This window comes from Vicia villosa, linkage group LG4 (genome assembly GCF_029867415.1).
Source record: "Vicia villosa cultivar HV-30 ecotype Madison, WI linkage group LG4, Vvil1.0, whole genome shotgun sequence".
NCBI lineage: Eukaryota > Viridiplantae > Streptophyta > Magnoliopsida > Fabales > Fabaceae > Vicia > Vicia villosa.
In genome coordinates, this window is record NC_081183.1 from 12,718,546 (window position 1) to 12,733,706 (window position 15,161).

At 36.1% G+C, this 15,161-nt stretch overlaps 1 protein-coding gene across 1 annotated transcript; it reads left to right on the top strand.

Moving 5' to 3' along the window:
• Positions 1-3,849: 3,849 nt before the first annotated feature.
• LOC131594523 (5-methyltetrahydropteroyltriglutamate--homocysteine methyltransferase-like) lies at positions 3,850-8,304 on the top strand. Its single transcript, XM_058866684.1, has 10 exons — positions 3,850-3,932; positions 4,841-5,193; positions 5,287-5,374; positions 5,480-5,607; positions 5,728-6,119; positions 6,343-6,587; positions 6,677-6,843; positions 6,935-7,040; positions 7,141-7,391; positions 7,491-8,304. Exons 2-10 carry the CDS (start codon positions 4,844-4,846, stop codon positions 8,059-8,061), a joined length of 2,298 nt encoding a protein of 765 aa, XP_058722667.1. The 5' UTR covers positions 3,850-3,932; positions 4,841-4,843; the 3' UTR covers positions 8,062-8,304.
• The last annotated feature ends 6,857 nt before the right edge of the window (positions 8,305-15,161 follow it).

Here is a 15,161-nt window from a genome sequence, read left to right on the forward strand (position 1 = left end):
ATACATCTGCCTTATAGACGGAAAGTATCCTTCCTTGAAAGTCCAACATGAAATTGCCTTATAAGCGACAAGGATCCTTTCTCGAAGATCCAATATATAATTGCCTTCTAGATGGGAAATATCCTTTATTGAAGATCTAACATATAATTGATTATATCACTCGACAATTAAGATGATGAGGCATCTCATTAAAAACCCCAGACCTTGCAGGGAAAAATTGAGAGCCTACCTTTGATACATAAAAATTAAATCTTTAAGAGGATTCATACATACGTGAGCTAGGGCATTTTCCTTATTAAACAAGAAATATTACATAATTAACTATAATATTATCTCAAATTAAAAGAATTCTAAGTCCCAGGGGATAAACCGTTGTCTAGTTGCTCAAGCTTGTAGACGTCATGTATTAACTTCTAGTATATTTAATACGAACCTTCTTAGTTATGCAACAACTTTCAAAACTGAGTGGGTGCAGCTAGAGCTGTCAAATGGGTCGGCCCAACCCAGCCCGCTTCGGCCCGATGGGCCAATGTGTTTAAATGGGCTAGCCCGACCCGACCCGATTTCTAAATGGGCCACGTAAAATAAGCTCGACCCATTTTTCAATGGCCTGTGCGGCCCGATGGGCCAACCCGGCCCGTATTTCAATATTATAGTTTTAATTTTATAAAAAGGATATAATGGATAAATGCAACACAACATAAGTAGAGAGTCATCATAAATGTATATAAGTGATGTTTAAAATATTTATCCATAAATAAATATATATATATATATATATATATATATATATATATATATATATATACAACAAAGTCATCCATGTAAAAGTACAAAGTAACTTAATATTATCACTCATACTTATCAAATTTTCTCTCCATCTCACAACAATTTCCTTTATCACATCATCTTGAAAATATATCTTCATCCTCTTTAACTTTTCTTTATCACTTGAAAACACATTTATAAAATTATATCTTATCTCAATCTTTTTTCCTCAAAATTTACCAAAATCTTTTTTTAATGGGCCAGCCCGAAGCCCGCTTGGCCCGGCCCGACCCAGCCCATAAAAAACATAGGCCCGATGGACTGGCCCAAAAAGATAGGTTCGTGTTTTTTAAGGTATTTTGCGGCATGGCCCGCGCTAAATTTTTGGGCTTATGGGCCGGCCCGATGGGCCGAGCCCATTTTAACAGCTCTAGGTGCAACCTATGGTCTAAGCACGTGGTCGTCTTCTTGCATCTATATGAGGAGGTTGTCTGGGTCTTCTAAGATAATTCAGGCACCAATCCTCTTTAGATTCGAGGTGCCATCTAGTGATAATATCCATTATATGGCGAACCTTATCGCCAATGGGTGAACTGAACTCCGCTAAGAAGTCTACAAACACATGTGATTTTATGCTTCATTTAGGTACTAAATGGATATCGTACTTGAATAGAGTAATTGACCAGGATACCATTCTACATGCTAGATCCGACGTTTTTAGGATCTGACGGATTGGATAATTGCTCTTGACCATCACACAATGCCCATGGAAGCATGGTTTGAGTTTCTGTTATGATAATCATAAGGTTCAATTTCAATAACACTTTGATATGTGAGGAAAAGAACAATAGAAGCCAAAATAAATGTCCTTTAACAATAATAAGCAATAAGCAGAAAATATAACACATTAGGCGAAAAAAGCTTAAAGGTTTATTTATCCAGTTCGATCAAAAGATCTACTCAGGGGAGAGATCGTAGCTCTTCAATTCATTATAGTCACAAAAGTTGTTACAAGAGATGACATATAAGTTACAAGAAAATAGCATTTGCCTTCAGAGTTCCCAAGAACAAACCCTTATTTTCTACCTAAATGTTTCTCAAGCTCTCAAACTCTTAATATATGAATCACTCATACCGAAGGTTTTAGAAGTATTTCCCAATTCCCTTAGATAACTCAAAACATTTTCCAAAACCCTTGTCTTTCTAAGTTTTTCCTTGGGAAGACCCTAAACCCTTTGATTTACCTTTTTGCTATAAATTCTAAGACTGTCACACTATAAAATACTAAAGAGATACATATTTATAATTACTAAAACCCAACATATAAAGCCCAAAACACAACCCATTAATAATTAGAATAAAATATTGTAAATGTCTTATAATATATTTTATATTAATTTAGACTATTTCTATATATATATATATATATATATATATATATATATATATATATATATATATATATATATATATATATATATATATATATATTCTAACATTACATAACGGATTTGCAAACTCGAAATTTGCGAATTGTTCAAATTGGACATTCTTGTTGCTTTTCGGCTTCCTGAATTTTGGCAATAACAAAAAATGTTTTCCTACTCTTTATCAACAAAGGTTTTAAGGCATACTTCAATAGTTTCCTCACAGTAATCAAAATCGCCAAAGTTAGTCTATCAATTTTTGGTTCTTTTTGAGTCTTTGCTTTATGTTGTCCCTATCTTCTTTATGTCTTTTTGAATATGTTTGTAAAGGTAAGGAAGAAGCTTGTTAAGATTCAAAGAAGTTTTCTTTGGGGATGAGTGAAAGAAGATTCTAATATCTCATAGGTCAAATGGGATAATGTTTGTACGCCTTAGAGCAAAAAAGGGGGAGGAGGTTAGGAGTTAAGGACCCATGGTTGGTAAATCTACCCATTTTGACTATGTGGGAATGAAGATTGATTACAAGTACTTCAAGTATTTGATATGTTATTCCTATAGCTAGATATAGTACCTCAATTGTTTCTTCTCTTTGACCGTGGGGGGAGGGGGGAGGCAACTGATTTCTGATACACTACTTCTTGGTGGAAATGTGTGTCTCCTTTTGGATCTCTAGTGGAGGAGATCCTTCTTTTCCCGTGAGTTATAGTTGATAACCTTCTCTATACGCTTCAATGTTTTACTCTATCTAAGGATAGAGATAAGTGAAATTAGAATCTTACATAAGATTGTATTTTCTCTGGTATCTTTGCTTACCATGTTCACTTGGACCTTCCTATCTCTTATTTGGCTTACGATGTAGTTGAGAACTTGGCATGTTGTGGTCTTGCTTATTTGGAGGGTTCATAGTAATGATATCTTTAATAGTGTTTTAACAATCGTGAAAAAGTGGAGGAGAAGAGTATTGTTTGACCTGTAAATGGTTTTAGGTAGAGTAGAGGTGGACTCATGTACTTTCTCTAACTGTCTTCAGAACCTTATCCTTATTCTTAATTAATAGTGGACCAAGTGTATGTTTGGATTCAGAGGTTGATAGTGATTTGTAGTTTTTGGTTCTCTCTTAGTAAGTTCTTATTTGTTAATGTTAATTCTAATAGTTTGATATCTAACCTAAATCATAGTGATGAGGTTTCTAACTCCTTGAATGTTTTATCTACGAGATCCATCTGGATTTTAGTTGTTTTGATGCTTATCTCATTTTTTATTTTTTCGATTGTACATTTTCTTTTTCTTGCGGTAGTTTGTTTAGCTCTTCTTATGTTAACCGATACTTTTTTCAATTTAATAATTTTTAAATCTTTATTAAAATATTATTTTATCATTAAAAGAAACTAACATATCCAAAAATCTATAATTTTCATCCATTTTTTATTCAAATTAAACCAAATTCACCCCTAAAGATGTCCAACAATAAGCAACACCAACAAAGCAACCATAAGTGAAAAATATTTTTGAAAAAAAAAAAAAAAAAAAGGTGTTTAATTAAGTGGTATGTTTGTTGAGTAGGAAAGAGAGAAGTTGGGTGGTGGAATGGGAGTAGTTGGATTTAGACACCAAAACAAAGCAACCATAAACTAAGAAATAACTATAAATACTCCTAACTTCACTCCATTTCACTCGCACCATTCTCTCTCATTTCACAAAATAGTAAGAACTAGTCTCTCTCTCACAAAATCAAAGGTACCAGAGACTCTCACTCTCATTCATCCATTTTTCATTCTTTCTCTTCTCTTTTTACACATTCATATTTCTATATAATCTTCACATAATCTTCATTGTTTTCTCGCTACACTCCTTCCTTATTCCCTATCATTTCATCTTATTATACCACTTTTCTTTCATTTCACATCATCTTCATTATTCTTTATTATTACTGGTAATTATTATGTTTACTCAATGATAACTTGCTTAATACGCTTTCTATATGTTTTTGTAATTCTGCTTTTTTATATCTGTTGTTGTATGTTTTTGTTGATCCATAACTGGATTAAGGTTTTAAATAACGGACGCGGTCTGGTCTGGTTGCGATCCTGTAAAGGTGTTGTGACACTGATTGCGGTCGGTACATGTGTTACTTTTTCATGAAAACTGTGAATAAGGGTATTGGTAATCTAGTTTTGTTGCGGCCGTTTTCACTGTAATGGACGGTTTTTAAAACCTAGACATGGATTTTCATAGAATTTTTTAAAATAAAACTAAAATTCAATGATCATGTGCTATAAGGTTTTTAATAGCCGATGATCATCGCAGTAATGGTTGCGGTAAGCCGGTAACCGAGGCATTGAAAACTCATATGCCGCGGCCTCAATAGGAGTCACGGACATATTATATGTTATATTAGTCTCAGTGTCATGTTATATGTTATATCAGTGTCTGTGTCATGTTTGGTGTTCGTGTGTATTAGAGTTTCATATCGGATGTAAATCAAAAATATGAATCATCTGATCTTCATCAAACGGTTTTGATTTACCGATTGTAATGACTATGTGAAATGACTTTTGATTTTGTGTTTTTGATAACAAAATGTGATTTGAAATGAAACATAGAGGACTGAGATTTGTCTGATCAATTTTCATCTGGTGTTATAGAAAATGGCATCACACATTGTTGGATATCCTCGCATGGGCCCCAAGAGAGAGCTCAAGTTCGCTCTCGAGTCATTCTGGGATAAGAAGAGCAGCGCCGAGGATTTGGAAAAGGTGGCTGCTGATCTCAGGGCATCTATCTGGAAACAGATGGCTAGTGCCGGGATCAAGTACATCCCCAGCAACACTTTCGCATACTATGATCAGGTGCTCAATACCACCGCCATGCTCGGTGCCGTTCCACCAAGATACGGATGGACTGGCGGTGAGATTGGATTCGATACCTACTTCTCTATGGGAAGAGGTAATGCGACCGTGCCTGCCATGGAGATGACCAAGTGGTTCGACACCAACTAGTAAGTGATGATGGCTCATATTGTTCATAATGATTCAATGCTTATGATAATGACCTAATTACTGAAATTCTGTGTTTACGCGCGATGATTCAGCCACTTCATTGTCCCCGAATTGGGACCTGATACGAAGTTCACTTACGCTTCTCACAAGGCCGTGAATGAGTACAAGGAAGCCAAGGCGGTATGCATTTATAGTAATTTGGATTAACTTGTGATGATGGTTTTTGCATCGTATGCGGGATTCTTTTTTCGTGTTTACCGATCTTTACTTTAATTTTGCTTTCAGCTTGGAGTAGACACAATTCCGGTCCTTGTTGGCCCCGTAACATACTTGTTGCTATCCAAGCCTGCGAACGGTGTTGATCCATCCTTCGATCTTCTTACTCTCCTCCCTAAAGTCATTGCTGTCTACAAGTAAGAATCTAGCTTATAGAGAAGTACTTAAATAATAAGTGCTTAATTAGGCTTTTTTATCTACACAAGGCCTACATCCATGTTACTTCTCTAACTTGCTTATTATTATTATTAACTCAGGGAAGTTGTGGAGGATCTTAAGGCAGCTGGTGCTTCATGGATTCAATTCGACGAGCCTACACTTGTCTTGGACCTTGAACCTCACAAGTTGCATGCATTTACTGCAGCATACTCAGATCTTGCTTCCTCTTTATCTGGTTTAAATGTTCTCGTTGAGACCTACTTTGCCGACATTCCTGCTGACGCATACAAGACGCTTACCAGTCTGCCCGGCGTCACAGCATTCGGAGTTGATTTAGTCCGTGGAGCTAAGACTGTTGATTTGATCAAGGGTGGATTTCCTAGCGGAAAATACTTGTTCGCTGGAGTCGTTGACGGAAGGAACATTTGGGCTAACGATCTTACTGCTTCTCTGATTACATTAAACGGGCTCGAGAACGTCGTCGGAAAAGGTATTTCGTCAAAACAAGCATTTCATGAAAATTTTGACAGACTTTTCTATTTATGACTTGTCTATTGATCTAAGTACTTGTTAGACTGTTTGAAGTCCATAAGCTGTTTTCAGCTTACATAAGCACTTAAATGATGAGAGCTTAATTAAACTGTTTGTCCAAACAAGGCCTTAATAATATAGTGACTTGATACATATATCTATTTTTTCGAAAATGTGTGCAGATAAACTAGTTGTGTCAACCTCTTGTTCACTTCTCCACACCGCTGTTGATCTCGTTAACGAGACCAAGTTGGATAACGAGATTAAATCATGGCTAGCTTTTGCTGCCCAAAAAGTTGTTGAAGTAAATGCATTGGCCAATGCATTGGCTGGTCAAAAAGACGATGCCTTCTTCTCTTCTAATTCCGCAGCTCTGGCTTCAAGAAAGACCTCTCCGAGAGTGACTAACGAGGCTGTTCAGAAGGCTGTGAGTGTTCGACTCATCGTTTTTTTTTAATCAGAATCACGAAATTCATTCTAGTGTTAGTTATGACATCCTTTATTTTTCCCTCGCAGGCTGCTGCATTGAAGGGTTCTGACCATCGCCGTGCCACAAACGTCAGCACCAGACTCGACGCACAACAAAAGAAGCTCAACCTTCCTGTCCTTCCAACCACTACCATTGGATCCTTCCCTCAGACCCCTGAGTTGAGAAGGGTGCGACGTGAATACAAGGCTAACAAGTAAGATATACTCGTAGCTGATAGCTTGGCTCGGCTTTCTTCACCATTTTCCGTGTTTTTATTGACTCTAATCTTGTTTTTTCTTTTACAGGATCTCAGAGGAAGAGTATGTTAAAGAAATTAAAGAGGAAATCCGTAAAGTCGTTGAACTCCAAGAAAAGCTCGATATTGACGTCCTTGTACACGGAGAGCCTGAGGTTAGTTCTCATACTATTGCAAGATTTTACGCACTTCATTATGATAATGTCGATTCCTGATTGTACTTCCGATTAATTGTTTTGTTGCCTTTCATTGCAGAGAAACGATATGGTTGAGTACTTTGGTGAGCAATTGTCAGGCTTTGCCTTCACTGTTAATGGTTGGGTGCAATCTTATGGATCTCGCTGCGTGAAGCCACCGATCATCTACGGTGACGTGAGCCGTCCCAAACCAATGACTGTCTTCTGGTCATCTACTGCTCAGAGCATGACCAAGCGTCCAATGAAGGGAATGCTTACCGGTCCCGTTACCATTCTCAACTGGTCCTTTGTTCGAAATGACCAGCCTAGGTATAAATTCAGACTCATCTTAACATGGTGTGAAAAACTTCAAATTTTAATCAGTTTATGATTTATTGTTAACGCTGTACCGTAATCAACGTTCTACAGATCCGAGACTACCTATCAGATTGCTTTGGCTATCAAGGATGAAGTCGAAGACCTTGAAAAAGCCGGTATCACTGTTATCCAAATCGACGAGGCTGCCTTGAGAGAAGGGCTACCATTGAGGAAAGCGGCACAAGCTCAATACTTGGACTGGGCTGTCCACTCCTTCAGGATCACCAATGTTGGTGTGCAGGATACTACTCAGATCCACACACACATGTGCTACTCTCACTTCAATGATATCATCCACTCAATCATTGACATGGATGCTGATGTGATCACCATTGAGAATTCTCGCTCTGACGAAAAGCTCCTAAGGGTGTTCCGCGATGGAGTTAAGTATGGAGCTGGAATCGGCCCTGGAGTTTACGACATTCACTCCCCAAGAATACCACCAACCGAAGAAATTGCTGATAGGATGAACAAGATGCTTGCTGTGCTCGAGACCAACATTTTGTGGGTCAATCCTGATTGCGGTCTCAAGACTCGCAAGTACACCGAGGTGAATCCTGCCCTCACAAACATGGTTGCGGCCACAAAACTCATCCGCAACCAGCTTGCAAGTGGCAAGTAAATGGTGTTAAGAAAGTAGAATCTATGTAATCACACAATGGTTGTGCTTGATATTTTTTTGGTTTTTTTGCAATAATGTGAGTTGAATATTTTGGTGTTGAGTATGCTCTTTTGAGCAAGGGATCCTTCCCTCACACCACACCACAGCTTTTTCTTTTTTGTATTTCAAAATATTTTGTAATTTTTGTATGGCATTGCCTCTATTATATAATGCAATTGATGTTGAGTAAATTTCTCGATGCAATATTTCAATTTCTTTCAATATTGAGTAAATTAATTGAATTCAGTCACTAACTTAAATACAATAAACTCACATCTACATATCTATACATTTATTTTTGAGAATATAAATTTACCTCTTACCAACACCATTCTCACACTACAACAAAAAAGAGAAGAAATAAATTAAAGGAACAACTTGTGATAAGTTGTATGCATTCATTATAATATATAAATTTTTTGTATCATATGAATCTTCATTCTTAATTTTTACTAACTACAACTCTAACGAATTTAAATGTGTTTGTTTGTGCATATTTTCTTTAATGTTCAATTAATTGTACATGTTTGACTAACATGTATAAGGGTGCACGGTGTAGACATGAATCATTCAAACAACGAAAGTTTTTCAAAAGCAACAAACAAAACATTGTCAAAAATCAAACATAATTGAGGATTGTCTCATAATATTGTCTTGTGCACTTACCATGACAAAACTTCATCTTGCTGCGAATGGTTACTCAGAACATGGGTGACAGAAGAACGTAGAATAAAGTCTGACAGGGTTTATAAGGTAACAATTGCATGCTTCTAATTTATTTTGTTTTGTTTCCTTCAAGTCAATAGATTGAGGATGATATATATATATATATATATATATATATATATATATATATATATATATATATATATATATATATATATATATATATATATATATATATATATATATATATATATATATATATATATATATATATATATATATATATATATATATATATATATATCAAAATTGATATATTTATATTAATTGTGCAGTACTTCTATGACCTAGAAGAAAATCTTTATAAAAGCAAGAGTGAGGTTAAAATAGCATGGGAGAAAGATGGGTTGGTGCTCGTTTACTAAACAAAAGTTGAATTGCTGATATGTGATATAGCTAGTTTTATTTATCTAAGTCCTTATTTAATAGTTAATGATTAAGAGATGTTCATGAACGAGTCTTGTATTCATGTCCATTATGTTTCTCAAGTCAATTATATGACTAATCATGAAAATTTAAGACTATATTTCTCGAATCAAATTTTTTAAGGTGTGTTCGTTTAAAGGTTTGAAATTAAAATTTTGAAAATATTATTTTTCGGAATATTACTATATGAAAATTATTCACATCAATTTGTTTGGCAAGGAATTTAGTTTCCAATAAACATTTATGAAATACATTTAATGTTATTTACGAGAACACAAGAATAATTGATATTTAAGACCACATGTCTGAGAATAAATTTGCAATTCATGAAACAAACGTCACTAAAATAGGGATGTCGACTTGCCTCCGTTAGCGGGGATCCCCGTGGGGATTGTAACATCCCAATTTACCCCGTCGAATATTAAAAAAATCAGAGTAATTTTTTTCCAATCAATACATAGGAAATCATGATGTCACGCATTACATTAAATCATATATCACAAAATATCTTCTCATTTTAATAAAACAGATACATAACACTAATATTCAGATGAACCAATGTATACTTCATAAATATTAAACTTCACATTTTCATACACAGTGGAAATTATTCATGTTCATGTTACCAAAACAATATTCACATCTATACACAACGACTAAATATCCATCCTTTCCCGAGTGTTACGTATCAGAGCAAGACCCGACTCAACAGAAGCAACGAAAGACTAACATCTTCCAAGCTATTTCGAAAGCGCACTAATCTTCTTAATCTGCACGTTACCAACATAGGGGTAACATTCAAACAGAAGGGTGAGATATCGAACCATATAAACAGGAGTATGATAAACAATATGCATTAGAGTTCGAGTATCATAAATTCACCACTCCGCAGTATTAACATCGCAATTCACGTCATAATATCCAACAAGCAATTCACGTCATACTTCAAGTCACAATACATCATATACATTCATAAAATCACGTCATAGCACTTCACAATTAAATTACACTTATGCAAAACAAGATGCGACACTAACAATGCACATGCATGTGGTATCCAGGGCTTCAGCGCCCATCGCCAATTGCCAGTTATTAGAGGCACATCAAAACAGGCATAAGCCTTCGTCACTATTTTGCCAGTCCAGGCCGTCACAGAATTATGCAATGCATGTGACTGGACACATGCAACATCACATCCACAATCACAACTAGGGGTGGCAAAACGGGTCGTGGCCGTTGGGTCGGCCCGCGCACCCGCCAAAAAATGGCGGGTTGGGTTGGGATTTTAAACCCGCCGCTCGCCAAAGCCCGCCCCGCCAAAACCCGCCGCCCGCCATAGTCCGTCCAGCCAATGCCCGCCGCCCGCCAAAGCCCGCCCCTCCTCCAAAATTCCCTCTTTTTTAGTTAATTCTAGTAATTCCAATTCTTAATGGTTTATTTTATATATTTATTTGTAAATATATGTAATATTTTTTTAAGTAAAATTTGTTAAACAATTGCTTTTATAAAAAATAAGTGAAAAATTTAATTAAAAGGTAAAAAAAACTATTAATCTATTTAAAAAATGAAAAAAAATATAAATAAAAATAGGCGGGCAAGCCCACCACCCGCCAACCCTCCATCTTGGCGGGGAGGGCATGATTTTTATGCCCATTTCACTTGGTGGGCATGCCCGTCCCGCTCGTTTTTTGGCGGGCATAAGGCGGGACGAACGGCCCATTTTGTCACCCCTAATCACAATAAAACTCTTCACGAGGCATACGCCTATATCACTGTTATTAAGAAAAAATAGAGGTAATTCATCATCATCACATCGTTACTGGCCATAGGCCTACAACTTAGTATCAACATACCAATACCACAAATCAACAACAACATACCACGACAACATATCGACAACAAACCAACATCCATAAATCAACACAAATAATTCACGGCAATTTAACGGCAGAACAACATTTGGCCATAAAGCCTATAAAACTATCTTGCCAATAAACAGTGGCAATTCACCAACTCACTTCACCTGCAATTTCACATAATTCGGCAAATATTCAATATACCAAATTCAACCAAAACAACCTACACGCATTCCGTAATTATTCAGACAGTTTTCGATTCAATCCGCTTAATTAATTTTTTTTGTCGATTAAAATTACTAATATTCTATTCGGTGCAATTCTCATCAATTTTCTATTATTAAAACTAGTTCTCTGCCATTAACATTGGCTCTGCTACTAAGCACCTGCTATCTGCTATTACGCCTGTTGTTATCAACACACTGTGTTACAAAATCCTACTCCTACCATTTCATTTCTCTATTATCTTAATAAGCGTGTTACTAATTAAATTTAACTATTACAAATATACTACATCTGTCATTTATACCACTTCTGTTATTTATAATACTTTTGTTAATTATACTACTGTTACTAACATACACATGCTACTAACAAATCTTTTCTGCTAAAATTCCAAATCAGGCTACCAATTGAGTCATACACACTTCTGTTAATTTTATTTTGGTTGAACCTATCATCAAGTTATTTCTTGCTGCTAATATACAGTTCCTGCAACTCGTTCTAAAATTCCGAAAGATGTGTTCTACTATTTTAATTACTGGTAGGTTAAAACATGTTTTCATTGAATGAAATTAAATTAAATAAGGGATAGAAAAAAATTGGAAAAACACTACTAGGATGCCCATCCCTCATGTATGGGCCGCCCACCCCCATTGTTCTTATTTTATTTTTATTATAGACCTGGGCACCCACCCCATTGGTATGGGGCCCCCACCCCCATTTTTCTTTCTTTTTATAGACCTGGGGCGCCCACCCCATTGCTATGGGCCCCCACCCCCATTTTTCTATTTCTCTTTATTTCTCCTCTCAGGTTCCAGTTTTCAGTCCCAATTCATCGTTCAATTTTTCATGGCATCCAGAAATTATAGAATCTAATTCAGATTACAGTGACACATATACATTTTTAACAACATACTATTCACATAATAAAATCAGCTTCATCATCAATTTCAGAGAATTATCTCAACAATAATATCAACATAGACAGCAAAACAACCAAGCACAATAGAGATTTCAACACCAAAAAATCCCACATATTATTCATCATAATTCTGGTTATATAGTTGAACTCCACCCTTACCTTGTATTCGGAGTCCGCTCTACGATTTCCGCTCGAATTCCAAGCTTCTGGCTTCACAAAATTCTTCTGTTTTCTCCTTCTCGGTATAGCTCACGTATCTCTTTTTCCTTCTCTTCTTCACGACAACCCATTATCCAAAACGTTCGTTCTTTCCTTCTTTTTCCTTTGCTAGCACTTCTCCACAAAACCTACTGATACCTTAATTTCCCTTCTTTTATTCATTTTAAACAAAATAATAATATTTTGTTTTTATTACTCTTATTGAGCTTCCTTTCCACACCTCCCCTCTTTTACTACTTCTAACCATTAAAAGCCCATATAAATAATAATAATAATAATAATAATAATAATAATAATAATAATAATAATAATTTTAATATTACTTCCCCAACTTAATCAACTCAATTAATTTCACAATAGCCGCTTAACCCAATATATCACAATTCCCATAATTCCAACAAATAATTCTGAAATAATTTAATTAGATAATTAATTAAATTTTCGGGCGTTACAGGGATTCCCTGTTTGGGGCCCCAAAGACGGGGAATTTTCCCCTGTTGCACCCCAAAATTTGCCCTCTTTTCTTGTGCTATAAGTTATGGATGGCGTTTATTTTGTCATTCAAAAATCAAGAAAATAATAAAGAGTTTCTCATCTGAGTGCTTGAATTTGTGGAGGTTTGATGGAGGATTAATTGGCTTATATGATGAGGTTTCCTCTACGCCCCAAATACTGTCTTCCTCAAGTTTTCTTCAATGGATTGTTGTTGTGGTGTTTTGAAATACAAGTGTGGTGGCATAGGAGATTGATTGGTTCACTTACTTTGGTCAATACACTTTGCGGTTCTCATCAAATGTTTGTTACTTCAATCACAATTTAATTGGTATTTTGAGAATTGAAGTTAAGGATTCAAGGTTGTCATTGAAGTTTAGAAGTGAAGGTTTACCAAGTGAACCAAGTTTCATCGAAATGGCGATTTGATTAGAGTTTATTGATTAATATTCAAAGTAATCTAAATCAAAGTTTCGTTCAAAATTCTTTCCAAGGGAGGAATCAAGATTCATTCAAATGTCATTCACTCAAAGTCAAAGTTCAAAGGCTTGAAGCATATTTCTAAATCATAGCAATTCATGTTATTTCCAATTACAAATATGATCCAAGTCCATGTTCATTACAAACTATGTTCAAATTACAAATGTCCATACAATTCATTACCAAAAAAAAGTGAATTACAAAAGGAAAAGCCCACTAAACCAGTTACAAAAATCATTAAAAAAAGGGGATTTGCCCTTCATGCTCCATCAAAAACCGTCATCTTCATACATCAGTAGAGAAAAACTGCAGCGTGAAAAAAGAGCCCTGTACTCATCAACATCAAACCATTTTTGCTTCATCCAATAAGCTAGTCCTGCGCCTGCATAAAACCGGTTCAATAAGAACACTCAAACCTTGACCAAAACCATACTGCAGCCAAAGGAAATAAACCAAACTGATGCCGGTTCGAATAAAAAACTAACCGCAATCACAAAGGGGGGAAGAAAAGTATCGGGAACAGATTGTAACAAACTTTCATAACGCAAAAACTCAGAATCTTCATACAACCGAAAACACCAAACTCTCTGAACTCTCAATTTCTCGGAAAACTCAACAAACTCTTGGAACTCGGAAACGCTCCCATTGAATCTTCATCATCATCAACCACTAAATGAATTCACAAAAACCTTTCAATCTTCACTGTCTTTGGAGCTTCTTCATGATTCATTCATCGAAAACCAAAACTCAGAAAAAGCTTAAGAAAAAGGTATAACAGAATTTCAGATCGAAAACAGAAGAGAACTCACCTCATAACCGAAAACAGAATTCGTAACAAACTTTTTTGCTCTTTCTCAATCTTCTTCTCTGCTATCTTCATCACCAATCCTTGAATTCACAGAAAACTCAAGAATCTTCACCATTCATAACCTTCAATCTTCTTCATCCTTAACAATCAGAATCTCAACCTTCCTCAACCTTCTCCGTCTTCGACTCACCAACACATAGAACCATAAATTCATAACAGCAACTTCATCTTCAATCAGAAACCTGCAACAAGAACAATCGAACTCTTCATTTTCAATTAGGCAACAGTTTCATAACCTCAAGAACTTCAATCATCATCTTCTCGATACCTCAATTCAATCGTCACCTTCACAACTCTCGTTTAATCTTCAATCATTCTTCTCTTCAATCTCAGAGCCACAACAACATTGAATCTTCAATCGGATCTCGAATTTCATCATCTCCTTCAATCACCGACGCTTCACAATTCATCAGCATCATCATCGCGTCGTTCATCATCACCGTCGATTCACCACAGAAGATTCTTCAATCTCTCATCATCTGATGTCGTATTCGAACTTCATTAGCGAATCGGAGAGTCTGAAAACAAATCGGAGACTGAGAGGATCTTGTTTGATTGAGTGAAATCGGAATCACCGAGAGGTGAATGCAAGAGAAGACGAGAGATCCGGAACGGACTCTCCGATGTCGCCTCCGGCCGCTGCGCCGCTGGTTCGTTGAGGTCTGAGAGAGGGAGAGAATCCGTGTCGTTCAAACCATTGCTGCGAGTTCATCGGAGAAGAAGATGAACCGCCGCCGCCGTCGCCTGAGTGTGAGGAGGGAGAACTAAGACTCCAATGGCCATTCACGTAAACCTTTAACCCTAATCCCTTTCTTTCAATTGTTTTTTCTGTTAATTGGTTTTGGTGATA